Raw genomic sequence first — 19000 nt, forward strand, 5'->3', positions numbered from 1 at the left:
TTCAGAGGGTGGGCTCAGGCACAGGCCCCTTTTTTTTTCTTCTGTTTGGTTTATTCCCATAAGGGGGCCCTTGAGGAACTTAACCTTATGGGCACATCTGTGGGGGTCCAGAAGCCTTACCAGAGCATCCTCATACACATTGGTCCATTGCACCTGCTTGGCCTCCTTGCCCGCCAGCACCATGGGCCTGCCCAATACGTCCAAATATTCCTGGGGAGAAGGCGACGGGTCACAAATCCACCTGCCCGCTGCATCTTCCCTGGTCTGCCTCCCCGTATATCAACTGGCCACCAGGGGGCGCTCTCATACCGCAGCAGCGCGCCAGTTCACATTGTGCCCAGGAAGCAAGGGGCTGGGGGGGGGGGTCTCACCTGCGTGTTAATGCGGATGGCTCCAATGGAAGGGATCTCAAAATAGTAACCTGTGAGGGAAGGTGAGGCAGGGTGGGTCTGGGTGGTACTTGGGACCCATGGCATAGGGGCTCCTGTACCCTGGGCTGTGTCCAGGTCCCCTCTCTTTCTGGTGTCACTTCTCCCAAACTCCTATCCCTTTAGTGCTCCCTTCCACTGCTCTGTCAAAGGAGTTGATGCTAGGGAAGGGGCCACGAGTGTAGGGGTGTACTGAAACAGAGGCAGGGTGAAGGGAAGGGCCTGAGGCTGAAGTCCCTCATGCCAGGATGCTGGTGACATTCAGAGTCCACCCAGGGGTCAGGCCCACATGCACGGAGTGCAAACAGATGTAGGAGCAGAGAAGCCAGGAGATGGACGGACAATGGACAGACAGATAGGCAGAAAGATGCTCAGTTAGATGGACAAGTTACGTGGCCAGAGAGTTGGACAGTCACATGCGTGGGAAGATGGACAGTGCGAAAACAGGCAGCTGGAATGCTGGACATATGGACGGACAGGTGGACAAGCAACCCGATGGACAGCAGGGCACAGCAGGCAGGCCCCAGGGTGGGGACGCCAGACGAGGTACCTTTGTTGGCACAGGCCATCCACTGCAGGGGCGTGACGTCATAGTTGTGTTGCCCCACGGAGAAAGTGAACACGCGCACCTGTTTGGGGCTTAGGGTTACTGCCGTGGTCACGAGAGGACAACCCTCCCTGGTACCGGGCCCGGGTCAGGGGGGCCCCCACCTGGGTGGAGCCTCACCGTCCGGTTGGGCCAGTTGTATTTCTCAAAGACGTCCTGCACGCGGTCCTCACCGCCGTCCGTGAACATCATGATCATCTTATTACAGTTGGCACGGGTGATGTTGGACTGGTCAGGAGTGGGTTTGGGTCAGGCGGCCTCTGGCCCCTCCCTGGTCTGGGGGTGGGTCTCCCTCCCACCTGGAAGGCCCAGCCCTCAGGCCCTCCTCCCCACAGCACATGCTGTGATCTGCCGGAGCCGCCTGTTGGGCGCTAACAAGGCCATTCATCTTGATTTCCCTGGTGTCACCAAGCCTGGGCCTTGGCCCGTCCCCAGTCCCGCCTGCACCACCCCCCCCATCCACTCCCACGCTCACGTTCTGCAGCTGGTCGAAGGCGTACTCAAAGCCGGCCTTGTAGCCCGTGGTGCCCTTGGCCACCATGCCCTGCACGGCTTCCTTAAACACCTTCTTGTTACGCACATTGGCCTGAACCAGGTGTGTGAAACACGACACAGGCTGTGCCTTTTCGTTGAACTGTGGGGACAGGGAGGGTGGTGAGCGGCCTCAGGCTGGCCGGGGCATTTGCCACGGGGTGGGATGACACGTTCCTCGCCTGCCTGCCACCTCGACACTCACTGAAGCCACGTTCACATAGTCATCATCTGAGAGCGTGTCCAGCATCTCACAGACGGACGTCTTCATCAGCTTCAGGGTCAGGCCACTCACACTGCCGCTCCTGGGAAGGTCATAGAGGCACAAGCTAGGCCTCAGGTGTCGTCCTGCTGTTCCCTCCTGAGGGTCCCAGGGGGCAGATTCACACCCCTTGTTCTGCCCCCCACCCCTCCTGCAGGCATTGCTCACTCACACATCCACGATGATGACCATGTCCTTGGGCGACGAGGCCCCCTGGATGTACCTGCCCGGGAGAAGCATCAGTTAGGGCCAGCCTCACTGGGACCTTGTGGGTCCGCTCTTCCTTTTCCCATATACTGATTCAACATGTTTCCACTAAGTACCCAATGCAAGGGTTAGACAGCATTCTAGGCACCGAGGATAGCACATTTAATAAAATGGTCCTGGGGCACCTGGGTGGCTCAGCCGGTAAAGCATCTGACTACGGCTTGGGTCATGATCTCGGGGCCCTGGATTGAGCCCCGTGTCCCAGTGTCCCCTCTCAATGAAGAGTCTGCTTGTCTCTCTCCCTCTACCCTCTCTCTGCTCATACTCTGTCTCTGTCAAATAAATAAAATCTTAAACAAACAAAACTAAAACAGGCCTTGCCCACTACATGAGTGACCTGGTCTCCCAGCACATGAACGAGCCCAAGGAGGGGTGAGCAGGGGATCCAGAGAGGGGGAAGGGGGTATGTTCCATGGCCTCTGTGGCTTGTCACGTCTCCTGGCCCGGGACAAGGCCCTGAGGTCTGAGTCCCAGCTGTGTGTGTGATCTAACAGGGAGGGAGGAGGTCATGGGGCACCGCAGGAAAGACAGGCAGAGGGTGGGGTGTCCAGGGCTCTGATGGGTGGCCTGGGGGCTGGCGACCCAACAGAGGATACATCCACCCTCCAGAACCCCCACTAGCCCAATCCCTCAGTCCCGAGGGGGTGGAGTGCCGGGCAGTGGACGGGGGGCAGAGGCAGCTGGGAGGCCTGCCTGGGTGATGGGATCCATTTTCCAGTGGCAACGATGTGTGAAATGAAAATTGGATAGAGCTGGCTGCACCCTGCTCGGAGTCCTGGATATCAGGAGGGAGGGGAGCAGGCGGCAGAGGTGGGGAGTGGAGGGGTGTCCCTGCCCAGCTCCTCCTCGCCCACTCACCAGGGTCTCCTTCGGACATCATACAGGTCGATTTTCTTGGGGGCTCGCCATGGGGTGGCTGCGGAAGGAGAGAAGGCGAGGGGGTCTGGCAGGGAAGGGCTTGTCCAGGGCCAGATGGCCTGGCAGGAGTGGCTACCCCACAGCCCACAGAGTGATCAACCACCCCACACGTCCCAGGACAGTGGGCTGGGTGACGGGGGAGGGTGGGTGCTGAGGGGCTGACACCCACCGGGATAGTAGCGAGTGACGCCCGTGGCGCTTCCGAAGACCTGCCACAGCAGCGTGGGGTCCTGCCTGCGGTTCTCAATGAACACGTTCTCCAGGGCCTCTGTCCAGTTGAGTTCATTAAGGATGACAGTGGCTGTGGAGGAGGCAGGGGGCTGGCGGAAAAGTGCCTGGGCTGTCCCCCCATTGAACCTCACCCCGATGCCCATGCATGTACCCATCCCCCCCGCACTTGGAAAGCCTCACCTGTGCCCTGCCTAGCAGGGCTCTCATTCCTCAGGGCTCAGCTGAGGGCTGCACCAGCTCCTCCAGGAAGCCTTCCAGGTCCTCAACCCCTCCCAAGCCAGCTTAGCCTACCCTTCGGCCAGGCTCCCCATGAGCAGGCAGGGCAGCTGTGACCCGTGGCCCCCAGAGAGGGGCTTCCCAGGTGGCAGGGACTTGTCAGTTGGGGTGCCCATCCAGCATGCTGCCTGGGGCTTGCAGCTGGTCCCTTGGGAGCTCACCCACTCAGCATGCACTCCAGGCTGCAGCCACAAGAAAGCAATTAAGGGCCCGATGATGGGGCTGGAATTATTCAGCTATTAAGGTACCTGATAAGCTGGAAGCCACTCAGCTCCATGATTAATCAGCTGGGGCCAGGAGCAGGCGGGGGCGGGGGTGGAGGCTCTTGGAAGGGCAGGGCCTGTGCCATGATCCTGCTCCAACACAGGCACTTGCACACACACGTACACACGCACACAGCCTGCACTCCCTAACAGATACCTCTGCACGGAACCTCCGTGTTTCCAGCCAGGTGTGTGAGTCCCTCATACTCAAACCTCCTGCCCAGCAGCCCCACCGCTGCTTCAGGCACGGGGCATGCACACTCATACCTACACAGCACTCTGCACCCCTGGGACAACAGCAGTGGGTCTTGCTCTCACAAGAGCAAGTTACCCTCACCCGCCCTTTCCCCTCACCTCTGTGATCCTCTGGCCAGACCCGCCCCTCAGCCCCTGCCCTGATGCACAGTCACAGAGCGAGGCTTCTCCCAGAGGAGTGGGCTCAGTCCTGTAGATCCTTCAACCAGGGCAGAGACTCAGGATGGCTTGGGCAGCACCCCATCCCCCAACTCAGGACAGCCCTAAATCTGGCCAATGTGTGCGCATGTGTGCGCATGCCCATGCTCTCTCACGCGCAGCGTATCCGTCTCTGCGTAGAGGACCCTCAAAGAAACCCGCCAGGGGCTGGCCCCCTATGACTCCCAGGCCTCTGAACCGAACCCCCCTCCCCAAGGGGCTATTTTTTTTTCCTCCAGTTTTTTCCACTTCCTTCCTCCCCAGGAGGAGCCCTGACACCATCACCCTGAGATCCCTATCACAGATCCACCCTAAGTGAGAATCAGAGTGCCTTCCGAAGGCTTGACTCCTCACTTGGGAGCAGAGCCTCTGAACACTGAGACCATTAAAGCAGACGAAGAGCTGTGGTTTCGAGACAAATGCGCAAGGCTCTGCCCATGGCCCTGGGGGCGCCGACCCATTCCTGGGCACACAGCCCTCTGCTCTTGCCCTCCGGTGTGGGGCCTCTGCTGGATCCTGTCTGTTGCCTAATCTCTGTCTCCCGCTACTCCCACTCCCTTCTCTCTGTCCATGTAGCTTCTCTTAACTGACCATAATGTGAAAACAAAACACATTTCTAGCATTGGCTGTGCCTATTGAACAGTATGTTATGGTCCTGTTCCTAATTTAGAAACTTAGTGAGTCGAACTATTTCTATTTTTCTCTTTAAAGAAAAAAGAAAGCTGGGTTCCCCAATGTTTCATACTGTACTGCCTGCCCTGGGAGAGTCTGCCTGGCAAGTCCCAACTCTCATGGGCCTCAGTTTCCCCACCTGCCCAAGGAGAGGCTTAGAGCTGACTGTCCTGGAAGCCCCTCCAGCTGCTGGTACAGGGGTATCTCTGACTCAAGTCAAGAGCCAAAAGCAGACCCCCCGCCTCAGCTGGGCGGTCCCTGCAGGTACCCGTGAACACACGCACGCGCCTGCACTCACATAAGACACACGTGTGCACACACTCTGGCCTCCCCGCCTGGAGAGGGCCTGCGACTCAGCCCCACGTGCACACACCCGCACCCACGTGATACCCTCTCAGATCACGCTGAGCTGGGAAACGGGGACCATGCCCCCTCAGGCAGGCGATTACAGATTTAATTAAAAGTGACACAGTAAATAAAAAACATATAAAATGTAATTTGTGTGGGTAGCGAGGGGTGACTGGGGAGGGCGGTATGGCTCCTGTTTTAATTAGTGTGCCTGCCTGTGATAGTGCTCCTCGACTAGCTCGTGCAGGTGGCCTGCGGGTGGCCCGTGGCAGGGGCAGCAGGGCTGGGGGGAGCACCTATTCTCACCCCTGCCTGAGGCTGCCTGACCTGAAGGGTGGGTGGGGGGGCCACCCTGGAGGATTCCCTGCATTCTGGAGACTACCCAGAAGCTCTGGGACCTGTGTTCCAAGAGCCTCCACCCAGTGGGCCCCTCGGAGTCCGAGGCTGCCTTGTAGGTGCTCACAGAATTAGCCCCAAGCCACCAGACCCCTGGGCCCTGAAACCCACTGCTAAAGCTCTCTCTGTAGTGCTTGACTCTGAGTCTCTTCTCCCTACATCTCCCAAGAGCTTCAGGAAGTTCTTCCTCATGTCTGACTCAAATCCTTCCAGCTGTAGTGACTAGTTTTCCCCACCGTGCAAAGCTGCCCTGTGCCTGGACAAGGAAGGAAATGCTCCAGGGCTGGTGTCCGTGAGTGAGGGACTGCACCCTGCTCCCCCAGCCCCTGTGTTCCTCTGCTGTGGTAGCTCCTCAACCATTCCTACATGGGGCCTGGGGATGGGGGATGGTGTGGAGGATCTGCTTTCGGGGCCTGTGGGGCACATGTGCACTCAAGAGCAGGAGACTCGTGCACAGCAGTGAGAGTCTGAGAGTCGGTGTGAGTCTGAGAGTCGGTGTGAGGCCACGCCTGAGAATGACTTGATGCCTGCGTGTAGGTGAGCGCGTGTGACCTTGGGTAGCGGGGGCTGAGGGCAGATGGCATAGGCTGAACACCCGGGACCTGGCAGTGCCCAGGCTGTGGGCCTTGCCCCCGCGGTGGCTGTGGAGGGTGCTCTGCACACTCTGATCGCTCTGCACACTCACAGCCTTTGTAGATGTCTGTGGGGATCTGCACGGCCGTGTACGAGTAGTTGACTTTGTTCTTGAAGTTTGAGTCCTCAACGAAGTCCAGCCTGAGGGTGCTGACCTTGGACCCCCTCTCCACATCGTCACTCTCAGGGTCGTCCTGCAGAGAGGGATACCCCCCCCCCCCCACAGTAGTGTCAGGGCTGGAAAATGGTGGCGTGGGGTCAGACAACTCTGCAGGCAGGAGGGGGCCAGAGCCCAGGTGACGGGGGCATCTCAGAATCAGAGACTATTGCAGTCAGAGACGGGGAGAGATGGAGAGACACGGGGACAGATGGACACGGGGTAGGGACCCTTCCCCCAGGAGGCCCATGATTCCCACCTGTGCCTGCCCACCCCACTCACCATCCCTACATTTGCTAAACCCAAATTCCAAACCCAAACCCAAACCCAAACGGACCCTTCCCCACATTCTTGAAAACCAATTTTCAGTGAAGGAAACGAATCCCGCTGAGAAGGAGCAGGCTGGAGACCTCTGCTTACAAGGACAGGGTTGGGTGATCCTAGAGAGGCCTAGGCAGCCCTTCTCGGGAGTCTTGAGCCCCACACCCCCTGCATGGGGTTCCTTTGGCACAAGGGAGAGGGTCCTTGCCCCCTCTGGGGAAGAGTCACCACCCCTGCAGCTGGTGGCTGTAAGGGGCTGAGTTTCGGGGGAGAGCTGGGCTGGGGTGGGGGCTAGCATTGAGACCCAGGAACTTCCAGAGGGAGGGTCCTCAGCGCTTGCTAGCAGCAGGACTGCAGAGGCCCCTGTTGACTTTCTAAAATGAGCTGCAGCCGTCTGACAGGTGCCAATTACAGCATCTCTCGGCCGAGCAGGCTGGGCATGCGCCGTGCACCCCCGCCCACCACCACAGGCTGGCAGGAACGGGTCTGCGGCTACAGCGCATTGATGCCGCAGCCGAGCGGTGCGGGGTGCGGTGGGGGGGTGGGCAGGCACTGGTGCAGGTGTGCAAGGGGGAGGGAAGATGGTGGTAGGGAGTGAAGAGGAAAACAGGGAAGAGCCAGATGGGGAGGCAAGGAGGGATGGAGATCAAGGCAGGGCAGGGACAGAGCGGGGAGGCCTTGTGCCCTGGGAGGAAGGGGTGTGGGCAGCTGGACCACGCGCATGGCCCCTCACCGCCTCTCAGTCCCTGTGATCACTGGCAATACCAGGCTCAGCTCATTTCCACCCCCTTGTGGCTCTGCAGACCCCACTGCTCACGGGGTCCTGGGCATCCCTGCCGTGTTCCTGCTTCCTGCTGTATCTTGTCTGGGGAAAGGGTGATGGTGCCTCCCTGCCCAGCCAGGTGTGCTCTCCCCACCCCAGGAGTGCTCCACCATTCTCTGGCCTGGGGAATGAATTACTGCCTGGATGGGCTGCAGCAGACTGGCCTGGGTCAGAGCTGGCAGGGCTCAGAAGCGTCTGGAGGAAAGACCCTTTGCGTCTCTTCAAGGGTGGATTCTGTACAGCAAAAGCCAAGCCATCTGCTGCCCTCCCCTCGCTCCCTCGCCCCTCACTGTGTGTGCCACCCTCTGCCCACCTCGGCACACCCTAGGAGGGCCCTCAGAAGCTCCTGGATGCTGGGTGAAGCCGGGCCAGGCAGCTGCCGAGCCTGCCGCCTCTGAGGCGTGAGCCGCTCACGTTCCACTTGCAGGAGGGGGAGGTGCGGGAGAAGAAAGCCCCCGAAATGTCAGCGGCAGATGAAGGGCGCTGGAAAATTTAATCTCCCAACTTTCCCAACTAATGTGACATTTGGATTCCGTTCTGATAAGCTATCAGCTGGCGAACTTTTTCCTTCCTTCTCTTTCCCCCACCCCCACCTTCTGGCTGGTAATTTAAAAGTAAATGGTCTAGAAAGATCTCTAACTGTACCTCTGGCAAAGATTAAAAAAACAAAACAACACAACAAGCAGGGGAGTCGGCAAATGTGTTCACATCGATATTTATAGAGGGCCGGGCTTTTGGCCTGACTTTAGCCCAGCCCCACCCAGTGTGCCTCTCCCTCTCCTGGGGCTGTCCCTACCCCCACGAGGGGCTGGGAAGGGGGGGGGGTGCAGGGAATCAGTGATCTGGAGCCAGGGGGTAGGGGTCCTGGGCATAGGGAGTTCAGGGGATCCTGGGAGGGGACCAGGCACCAGAACGGCCAAGAAGCCCCTCAGCGCCACCCCCATGCCCAGGGGTTTTGTACGGTGGGCAACTGCAGGCTCCTGGTTTATATTTAATGCACTGATTGCTAAAATTACAGCCTGCTGCTGAGGGGGGTAAGGAATTAGATTCAGGGTCTAATTAAAGGTTCGTTCTTCATTTGAATTTCAGATTCCAGCTTTAATTTTAGCAACTTCTCTGGGAGCCACGGAGGCTCAGCCAAGGGGGAAGCACACCTGCTTTAGCCCCCCCACCCTGCTCTGGCCCCCTGCCCGCCTGCCCTCCTGAAGGCTCACCCATGCCCGCCTGGCACCACCGACCCTCTGCAGGGATCCCTGCCTGCCTACCCACCTACGGGGACACTGTCTACCTCCCGCTCGCCCCGGGAAATGCCCCTGGCCAATAAGCCTAGGAGAGGAACCCTGGATTTGGGGGTCTCCTGCCCCAGCCAGAGCAGTGGGGTCCCAGAGAGTGAGCTGTTATGACACCTCTGTTTACAGAGAAGACAGGTTCAACTGTGTTTGCCTCCAAGGCAGGCAGATGAACTTGGGCCTTGGCGTGTTCGCCAAACACTGTCTACTCTGTGTGCCCTGTCCTCTTTTGGACACTCTTTGCCTCCTCTGTAGGTTCCCTGCTACCAAAATGGTCATATGGCTTTCATGCGAGGCCTTGGTGACGGGGCGCCCAAGCACACACGAGCCAGTCAGGGGCACAGAGGCAAGGGGGCACTGTGGGTCCGGGCCACCCAGCCAGCCCCAGGGCCACCGCCGCCGAGGCCATGACCCCAGCAGAGCCCAAGCCCTGTTCTTCGTCTGAAGAACAGGCACAGGGCTGGGCTGCCTCTGCAGCTGGGGCAAGCCTGGCCGAACTGTGGGAGCCCTGACGGTGGGGCCAGCGGTGGGGAGCTCGGCAAGCGGAAGCGGCTGATCCCCTTACCGCAGAGAAGGTACCTGCCCCACCTGAACCGCATCACAGCTGTATCCCCGCCCTGCCTGCCCACCTCCAGGAAGCCCTCCCCACTGCTCCCTCTTCCTGGCTCCCACAGTGCTCAGCCTCCTCCATGCTGGCACCTGGACTGACCCATGGGAGGAGATCCAAGGGTCTCACTACCTGCCTGGGGTCAGGTGTGGGGCCTGTGCCACTGCTACTTTGCAGGGTGACCTCAGAACGTGGGAGGGCCCCGAGACCTCACACTCATTTTACAGCTGGGCGACTAGCCCCGGGTGGGGGAGGGGCTCTGGCAGCTCCCCACCCCCCACAACAGAGGCAGGGGACTCACCAGCTCAGCGTCGGCCTTGGCATCATAGTACAGGATATCTTCCTCCTGGGGGGACAAAGAGGCCTTGACCCTCACAGCTCCTCACAAGGCTTCCTGAAGGGTAGTCAGGGCCCCTGGCCCGAGGACGGCACTGGTCCTCTCCTGGATGGCTGGCTGAATCGGACCAGGCATGCCGACCCCTGCCCCAGACACCACCCCCTGCCTCATGGGCCCTCACAGGCTCCGGGGAGATATGCAGCCCCTGGTTGCACGGGGCCTCCCCAAGACTCCCTGACTCCACGACCAGGCGTCCGCTCTGCAACCCCGCTGTGAGGTGGGCTCAGAGGCAGCCTGTCTGCAGAGACTCTGGCTGAGGCAGCCCCGGGGGAGTGAGGAAGATGGGAAAATAGAGCCGAGTCTGGGCCAGAGTGAAATAATGACTCGACACCACATCTTCCAATTTCTTCTATTAAAAAGCCTGCTCATTACGGGCATGTACTTATTAATTATCTGTGATTTGTTGTGAAATGCAAGGGGGTTTACACAACAGGAGCGGGAGAAAACAAAGCCCGGCCCCCGCGCCTGCCTCCCCGGGCTCTGCGCGCCTGGCGGTGTGAGCCCGGCCGCCCCGGCTTCGTCCGCCTGCCCGCAGCCTGGGTTCTTGACCATCTGCGCGCCATAATCATCGGCCACCCCGGGGACCCGTAACACAAACGGGCTAATTTCATGTTTAATGATCTTTAATCAGAACTGAGCATGGCTGACAGCAGCGGCCAGAAGGTGAATCTGGGGCCTTCCAGTGCCACTGGCTCCAGAGGGGCCACCCCACTCCTGCCCCTATGGGTTCCAGGCTCAGGACATAGGAGAAGGCCACTGTCGGCGTCGCCCTCCTCCAGTGCTCCCCTGCGCTGTTTCGTACCACAGACACCTGGTGCGTGGCCCTGGCAGCCTGTTTCTTTGTGGTCTGAAAAATGGGGGTGTTGACCAAGTGTGCGCCCAGTGGTCTGGCTATAAAACAGCAAGTACAGAGCCCCTTCTCCACCCCTTGCTGTATGACCTTGGGGCCGCACTGCTTCCCCTCAGCTCTGGCTCCTCAGGCTTCAGGGAGGGGTTTGGCCTTGGGGACTGCCCAGGTGCTGGGCCTGAGGCCATTGTTTGAGGTGCTCAGTATGGGGGCTTGTTGTGGGGACAGGGGTGTCTTGTCTCCCACCAGCGGTCTGGGGGCGGGGGTAGAGGCCACTGGCTGGACCCATAAACACAGTCCAAGCATTCTGGAACATCGGCTCCATGCCTGGCACTGTGCGTGCGCAAGACTACAGCAGCTGGATGGATGGAAGACCAGAGGCGACCTGATGGCTTTGGTCACCAGAGGCATCTGCTGGCCTCCAGTGCTTTGCACATGCTCAGGGCTCTCCCAGGAGCCCTGCAACCCACCTCAGACAGAGGAGGACACAGCAGGGGTAAGAAAGGCTTCGCACCCAGGCTCCAACCCGCCTTCCCATTGCATCTCTGACCTTTGCCACACCACCCACCCCGAAGGAGGACCGGAACCCAGGTGGGCCCAGTGTGGGGACTGGGGGCCCCAGACCCAGGCTCCAGGGTGCTCGGCCTTCCCTTGCGCCCGGCTCCGACCGAAGCACATAATGAAAGCTGACATTACATCAAACACAATAAGGAGTTTCGGTTGATGAAGATCATTCCTGAACACACAAACCCATTAAACCGAGGGGAAAAAATATCAATTCAACACACTCGCTGGCAAAAAGAAAATGTGATTTGTTATCTAAAAGGGGGTTATAAACACGGCTCTGATGCTCTTTCCCTCCGTAATGAAAACAGGCGGGCGCGGTAGGAGGACTGCAGATTAGAACATGGGGCTTCACTCACCAACTTTTTAGGCAAACCTCCCGCAAGGACAGGAAAGGGCATGGGTGAGGGGTCGGTAACTCCGGGGCCCCCAGGAGACACGCGCTCCTCTCACAGGCCAGCCTGGGGCCTGCCCCCTGCATAGCACCCCTCCAGCTGCCTGAGTGGCTCCCTGTCTTTTGTCCTGCTGTTTCATGGTGTCAGCAAAGGATCAGATGCTGGTGGCATCAGTCACACAGGGGAAATGTGTCATACAGGATTCCAGTCCCCTGCAGACAATGGGTGAGGCTTAGGAATCGGGGTGCAGTCCTTGTCCCCCAGGAGGCAGGACTCCTCCCTCCCTCTCCTACCTTGAGAGGGCCTGGCCATGCCCCCTCCTTGGTACAGAGAGGAGAAGTGTGGGACGGTGGCGGGCAAGGTCACATGTGTGAAAATACATTGTAAACACAGCTGTGGTCTCTACGCTTGATGCGGTGTGGGGCTGGGGGTGGGGCAGGATGGGGCCATCAGGGTTGGGATGGAGGGTCCCTGGAAAGTCCTCTGTGTCTGCTTTGGCCTGCGCAGTGCCCCGTGTCTGCCATTACCGTCCTGCCTCGGTAAGACCACAAGGAGGCGGTACCTAGCGATGACACGCGGGGGCCTTGGCAAAGGGTCCCGGCCTCAAATCCTGACCTGAACGCCTGTGCTCTGGGATCCCGAATGGTGAGCCAAGACAGAGCCTGGAGCCTCCAAAGTCCTCAGTGGCCCCGGGACTACTCCTGGGGGTCACCTCCGTCTCATCAAGGAGGCAAGGGTGCCTGTTAAATCCTGTCGTCTCAGTGAGGCTTTGCTTCGGGGTCTGGACTTCCCACTTACAAGAGTGGGATGGCGCTGCCTGCTCTGAGGGTGCTAGGAAGGCAGGGAGCTGGGTCTGTCCAGGCATTTGCGCCACCCTTACCCATGGTGGGGGGCCCTTATGTTTGCAACTCCACAGCCCTGGGAAGGCCCCGAGGGTGGAAGAAACCCTCTGGTGGAGGAGAAATGGGCATCCTCACTGTCCACACCCAACACCCCCTTCTGCTACCTGGTGTTTTAGGGGCCATTTTGCTTAAACTTGGCAGGAATGGGGGGGAATCACCCCTTCTGAACTTGGATTTCTCCCCACTTGTGGATTTCTGTACCCAGATGACACATGAAGGGTGGGGTGGGCCCACATGGCCTTTGTATAGACGACACATCCAATCCCTTAGTGGGAGCAGAGCCCAGGAGAGAACACGAGAGGTGCTGGCAGCGGGGAAACAGGGCGAGGAGGTGAGTATGGGGATTAGCAGTTGGTGTCTATGCCTGGTACTGGGGTGTACGGTGAGGATGCTTGGCCCTCCTGCCCTGGCTCATGGCCAGCTCAGCTCAGCCAAAAGGACTGTTTTCTGAGAGAGCCGTCTGTCGCCGGCTTGGCAGAGACGCAGGCAGCCGGCCTGATGGCTGGGGCAGACCTCGGGCTGGTGAGGCCACCTGTCCTGTCCAGCCGGCTCCTCTGGTCTGGTTCAGCCTTCACAGCCTTCCTTTTAGGTTCCCAGACAGAGCTACCTCTCTCATCAGACACCGCCCCGCCCCCCAGGTAGGGCTGCGTCTCCTCCTTCAGACTCCCCAGGATAGGACTGTTTCCTCCATTAGACTCTCAGGGGAGCACTTTGTCCCCTGCAGGTCCTGGTGTTGGCACTGACGCCCTGGGGCCAATGGCCTCTTGTGCTTCCTCCACCCATGCCCTGGCCCAGCTCCTCCCTGGGATGGTGTAGACTGCAGATAATCCCGGCACAGCACGGTGCTGGGGCCAGGCCCAGGGTCCAGCCGGCGGGCCGTCCTCACCCACCCTGAGCGTGATGGGCGCCAGAGCTCCTGCTTGTCTGCCTGCGGGGTCATGGGAGGGGCTGCCTCTAGCAAGGGCCATGGTCTCCCTGGTGTGCAAGGGCTGTGGTTCCCTGCCTCTGCCACAGCCAGGGTATGGGGTCATGGCCTGAGACTAAGAGGGGATCAGGGGGCCCTCACGTCCGGACCTCTCTTTCTCTCTCTTGTGCCGGCTCTGACCCTGTGGACCCCAGGGTCCCCCGACTCCCTGGGCTGGTGTCGATGGGGTGTGTGTGTGTGCGGATGTCTGCTTCTCAGAGGTCTCAGACCTACTGAGTGCTGTTGACACAAGGAGGGCCATACCCTACTGATCACACAGTGGATTCCATGTGCCAAGCATCTCCTCTGTGCCCAGAACTGCCGATTGCCATTCTCCCCATTTCGGATGTAAGAAGACTGAGGCCCAAGTGCTCTGGGCCAACCTGTCCACAGGGTACTGGGCTGGGCACATGGACAGGTGGTGGGCAACCCTGAATCAGGTCCAACTGCTTCTGGCCTAGAGGAGCCTTGAGTGGGGCAGACAAATGAGTCTGCTGGGAATGGTCAGGGTTGGGGGCTCCAGAGATGGACCTTGGGGTCCGTGGGAGCCAATCTCAGGCTTCCTAGGGATTAACTGGGCAGGGAAAGGCATTTCCCTTCTGAAGGAGGAGAGGAGGGCATTCCTGGGAGAAGGCCCGGCTTGTGGAAAGGGCCCGATTTGACACTGGCGTTGTGGCTCTCCCGAGCACCATATAAAGGAAAATGCTGCTTATCTGTACCTCCCTAAGGTCATTGGGAAGGACACGGTCTCAAGGCTGGGTGGTGTGCCTGCAACGGACAAAGATGCCATCCCTTTCCCAGCCTCGAGTCCCCGTATCCCCCTGGAACGGACAGTCCCCACCTGTGGCCGCCGCCAGCTATCACGGGCAGCACGGGCAGGGCCGGCTGGCGTGATGGCGAATGTGTTCGCGTTAATGACTTGCAGCCTGGCAGCTGGGGTGACTGCAGGGTTTCTGGTGAAGAGCAGAAGAGGGGGTGATTCCCACTCCACCCTGCCCAAGATACAGACAGACATGCAGCCGGATGGACTGAGGGGGAAGCGGTGGCCGGCACCTGCTGGCTGGGTGATTGCTTCCACAGCTGGGGGCATCCCAGATTTAGCCGAGGGGAGGTGGCCAGCCAGAGCCCACTCCTGCCTCCTCTTAGGACGGAGCACCCAGGACTGGATATCTACCTACACTGTCGCCAACTTGTCCTCTCTGTGGCCTGACATGTGGAGCGACCTTTCCACACACCAGGCTGGGCCACAGGCAGCATCCGACACCAGAGTCCTTTGCCAGATGGGGAAACTGGAGCCCAGCGAGGGACAAACCCTTGCTGGGCTCCACGAGGACTGGGTGTGCAGGGAGCATGTTGTCTCAAGCAGCACCGGTCTCGGCACCCCTGGATGCCCCTGAGACTTTGGCCCCCCCTCCTGGCAAACCCCGTGGTGCCCACTCTGGCCTGGGGTAAGCTGTTCCTGCCTCAGGGAGTAGCTAAAAATCAAGGGTCAGGAGTCTGGCTGGATGATCCTTGTAAATTTTGGGTTTTCTGCAGAGTCAGGAAAAGAAAATAGGTTTGGGGCTAAGGTAGCCTCTTTGTCTTGTTTGGGACCGGGACTGGGAGGGAGAGAAAACCAGGCCGAGGGCGGGTCTTTTCATTCTCTTATTCCTTGTTCCTTCTCTCACTGCCCTGTGTCTGCTCTGCACACAGTCCTGGGTAGGGAGGGAGGACGCAGATATGTCAGGAACAAAGGAAGGGTGGGAGCAGGAGCAGGGTTGGGGGTGGGGTCCTGGATGGCCAGAAGGTGGAGGGGCTGAGGGACTGGGACAAGGGAGTGGCCTCACTGGGAAGGGACAGACAGGCCAGGTGGCAAGGAGGAACGGAAGGCAATCGGGCAGAGATCAGGAGTGGGCTGGAGTGAGGTGTTCAGCATGGCTGGGGTACAGGGGGAGGTGGGTGAGGAATGAGGTTGCCAAGGGGGCCGGAACAGCCAGATCAGGGCTGGGCCTTGAAAAGGACTTGCCTGGGCAGGAGCTGTTTACTGGTGGGAACCTGGTCTGAGTGGTGGGTGCCGCCACCATGCTGTTTCTGTTCCAGGGGCCGAGGAGGCATGGGGACCCAGCGATGGGTGGTGGTGGTGGAAAGGGAGGGAGAGAGGAGGGCCAGTCCTGAGCTCCTGGGAGGCAGGGTCCATCCAAGGAGTCATCCACTCACTCATGTGCTCACTATAACCAACCATCTGTTACCTCCAACCCCACCTGAGCTCCCGAAGGGTGGCACCCAGCACCCACCAGGCAGCATAGGAAGGATGCCATGGTGTGGGCAAGGCAAGGCAGGACTCGGGGTGACCCGGGGGGCTGGAGGCCAGGGAGGAGGAACAGACAGGTTCAGGGTGCCTGAATCATGGGCATGAGTTTTCTGGGACTGACAACCCGGCTGTGAATCTCGGCCACCAACAGGTACCGCGGGTAAGCCTGACCACCCCGTGCCTCAGTGTTCTCATCAGTTGAAGTGGGGGGTAATGACCCACTCATGCACCAGATGTGCAAGTCCCAGAGCAGGAGTGGCAAGGAGTGGCCTAGCCCACCTTATTAGGCCCTGGGTCCCCACAGGCAGCCCCCTTGGTGCCTTTCCCTGTGGTTCGCACAGAGACCCCCAAGAGGCGTGGCTCAGAGGCAGCTGTGCAGGACACACGAGCCTGGCTAACCGGCCTGGTCCCTGAGGGTTCCACCATCCCTGGCATTGGGGGTTCCCCAAGTCTGGGAGGAAGCCTGCCTCAGTCTACCTTCTGGCTTCCTGGGGACCCACTGAGATGCGGGCCTGACGGAAAGGGTACAGGTGTGTCCAGCCCCAGCCCAAATCAAGCACATTTGCCCGCATTTGTGAGGGTGAGCTGGGTTTGAGACCGGCAGTCAGTGAGGCTTCCCCTCCTTCCCACACATTCTGGGCCCTTCCACCCTCAAGAAGAAACCTACTACCAGCTTCTCACCCCTCACTTCCTTGGCACCTGGGATCCTCTGAGCTCTCCTGGTGGAAGGAGATGCTCTTGCGACTGTGACAAGCCCAGTCCCTGATCATAGTCAGATGGCCTCCTGGAATACAGGCTGCTGCTCAGGAAGTCCCAGGAAGGAAGCAGAGTCCCCTTCTGGGTCCCTGGAGACAAGGGACTTCTTTGCCCCAGGGTCTCTCCAGAGTCTGTGCCCATCCTTAACCTCCCAAGTGAAAACAACTTTGGGGAGCATCACTGTAGAGCAGCCTGTCCGCCCCTATAGGCCCCCACAGCTCCTCGAAGGTGGAGTGAGACGTTCCTCTCCGCACCCTGTGTCCCAGCACCAAGGGGAGCCTCAAATGTTTGCTGGAGGCTGGACTGCGGTTCCAGGCTCCCCTCCACAGAGCCCTCAGTGCTCCTCCGGTGAGTCTGGGCAGTGCCCCCTCCCCCGAACCCACATCTACCCTTGCTGGGTGTGGGCAGGTCACAGGGGCTGGGGAAGGCACGGCAGTTCTTACCTTGATGTTGTCCTGCCAGCGATGGGCTTTCTGGAAGTTCTCAGCAGCGTCGGCCAGTCTCTGAGGAACAGAGCACAGAGGGGTCAGAGGCTGAGGAAGGCCACGCCCAGCCCCAGCGCTCTCTGTCCCTAGTACTCCCTGGGGCCAGGCTGGCTCAGGGACTCTCTCGCCCCAGGCTGCCAGACCCTCAGAGATTCCTTGGCCCCAGACCTTTCCTAGCCCTCCCCCGGCTAGGAAGGCTAGCCCTCCCACAGGGCCCCTGTGGGCCCTCCCCCGGCAGCTGGGTTCACATAGGGCAGGTGAAGCCTGCATGAAGTGACCTGAGTGCCATCTCATGGGACTCCCTGTACCTCAGGCCAGCCATATCTCCTGCCCACAGGATGGCAGGGGGACGCCCAGGATGCAGTAGCACCCAGGCCCTGGAGTCAAGCCCCGTTGTCCCTCTGTCACGCCAGTGCCAAGGTCAAGGGTGAACTCCCTCATCAAGGGTGAACTGCCACCAGGGACAGCCCTGCCTTGCTGATGCGTCTTTGCCCCCCACTGCTCAGGCCCTGAGCACGTCTCACACACCCAGGCCCGCTACCACCGTCCCTGCCCCAGCTTCCTGAGCCCCTTCTCAGCATGGCTCTCCAAGCCTCTGTCCACACAAGCCTGGCCATCCCTTGGGGATCGTTCCTGCACCCTCCTCCGATCACGGCCCCTCTGCGTGTGAGCAGTCCTTCTATCCCACACCCTGTTCCCCGCCTGCCCTCTCACAGTCTAGATGAGGAGACAGACACAGACACAACACTAGGTAGAACCACCAGATCAGGAGGAGCTGAAGTGCTTCAAGGAAGCTTAGTGCTATGGGAACTTGGGGTGTCAGGGAAGGCTTCCTGGAGGAGGCGTTGGTATTCTGCCACCCTCAGGGCCTGAACCCCGGTTGCCCAGAGATTCTTATTTTGCACCTCCGTGGATCCTGTCCCTCCAGGAACTCTTGAGACTCCTGAAGATGGACCTCTGGGGCCTCCCGCCGAGCGAAGCGCAGTTAAGTCTTGTTAATCATATTGACAACTGTCCCCACGACTGGTCACTTGCTGCATGCCAGCCCACCACCAGCCCAGTAACACGTCACGTGTAGCTGGCTCCGTTTAGGCCCGACATGTCTTCCTCAGATGAGGAGACCCAGGCATGGAGTCCAGCCCTGAGTCCAGCCTTCACAATCACATTTGTCTTGCCCAGTCCATGACCAAGGTCTGAAGGCACATTCCATGGGCTCACCATGCCTGGTGAGGGACAGGGAACACTTGTGGGGGAGGGGCTCTGGCCTTCCACCCCTGCCCTCCCCATCCCATGGTGGAGCCGTGGGTCCCGCCTGACGGTCTCCCGCCCTCACTCAGAAGGCCCTGGCCTCTTGGTATTTAGGACACACGCTCCCAATCATTAGTCCAGGCATGGTGTGGCACGTGGACCCCAGAAGAGAGGTTCTAACAAAGCCTGGCAGCTGCCCATGAGGGGGAGATGGGGGTCGGGACTCAGGAAATTGGTTTTCCTCCCTCCCAGCATGGAACAGGGTCGGGGTGGGGTATGGCCTACGTTCTCTGGGGTGGGATGTCACCTCTGGCAGCGGGGCTGACCAGGGCCAACCTCACTCCCGCTGGGCCTAGCTCCCCCTCTTCCTCAGGCCAAGAACAATGAATGCTGGGAAAGCTATGGGGCTTGGGGTCTTGGGGACAGGGTAGGAAATTTTCTCATGTCAAACCCCCTCACTTCACGATGCTGGGTCCCTCCTGGCCTCCAATTCCCTTTCCTGCTACTCTACCTGTCTTCTCCATAAGTTCTAGCCCCTGCCCACCTGTTATGCAGTGCCTGCATGGGGTGGCTCACCCCACCCCACTTACCCAGCTTCGGGGACCGGGCACCTCTACTCCCAGACACCTCTCATATCTTAGGGGTCCTGGACATCTTCTGGGGGTGACCC

General features: G+C 59.7%; 1 protein-coding gene across 5 annotated transcripts in view; it reads right to left on the reverse strand.

The window, feature by feature from the left end:
• Positions 1-19000, reverse strand: part of CACNA2D2 (calcium voltage-gated channel auxiliary subunit alpha2delta 2) — a 139836-nt gene that overhangs the window by 15002 nt on the left and 105834 nt on the right. For all 5 annotated transcript variants that reach the window (XM_045991637.1, XM_045991636.1, XM_045991634.1 and 2 more), the window contains exons 4-15: positions 17041-17100; positions 9784-9828; positions 6338-6479; positions 3183-3314; positions 2954-3011; positions 2001-2051; positions 1772-1871; positions 1511-1669; positions 1156-1263; positions 979-1057; positions 372-421; positions 121-210 (exon numbers count right to left, since the gene is read on the reverse strand). In XM_045991637.1, the coding sequence (XP_045847593.1) occupies positions 121-210; positions 372-421; positions 979-1057; positions 1156-1263; positions 1511-1669; positions 1772-1871; positions 2001-2051; positions 2954-3011; positions 3183-3314; positions 6338-6479; positions 9784-9828; positions 17041-17100 (1074 nt within the window). The remainder of the gene's footprint in view (positions 1-120; positions 211-371; positions 422-978; positions 1058-1155; positions 1264-1510; positions 1670-1771; positions 1872-2000; positions 2052-2953; positions 3012-3182; positions 3315-6337; positions 6480-9783; positions 9829-17040; positions 17101-19000) is intronic.

This window comes from Meles meles, chromosome 20, assembly GCF_922984935.1.
Source record: "Meles meles chromosome 20, mMelMel3.1 paternal haplotype, whole genome shotgun sequence".
In the NCBI taxonomy this organism is placed as follows: Eukaryota; Metazoa; Chordata; class Mammalia; order Carnivora; family Mustelidae; genus Meles; species Meles meles.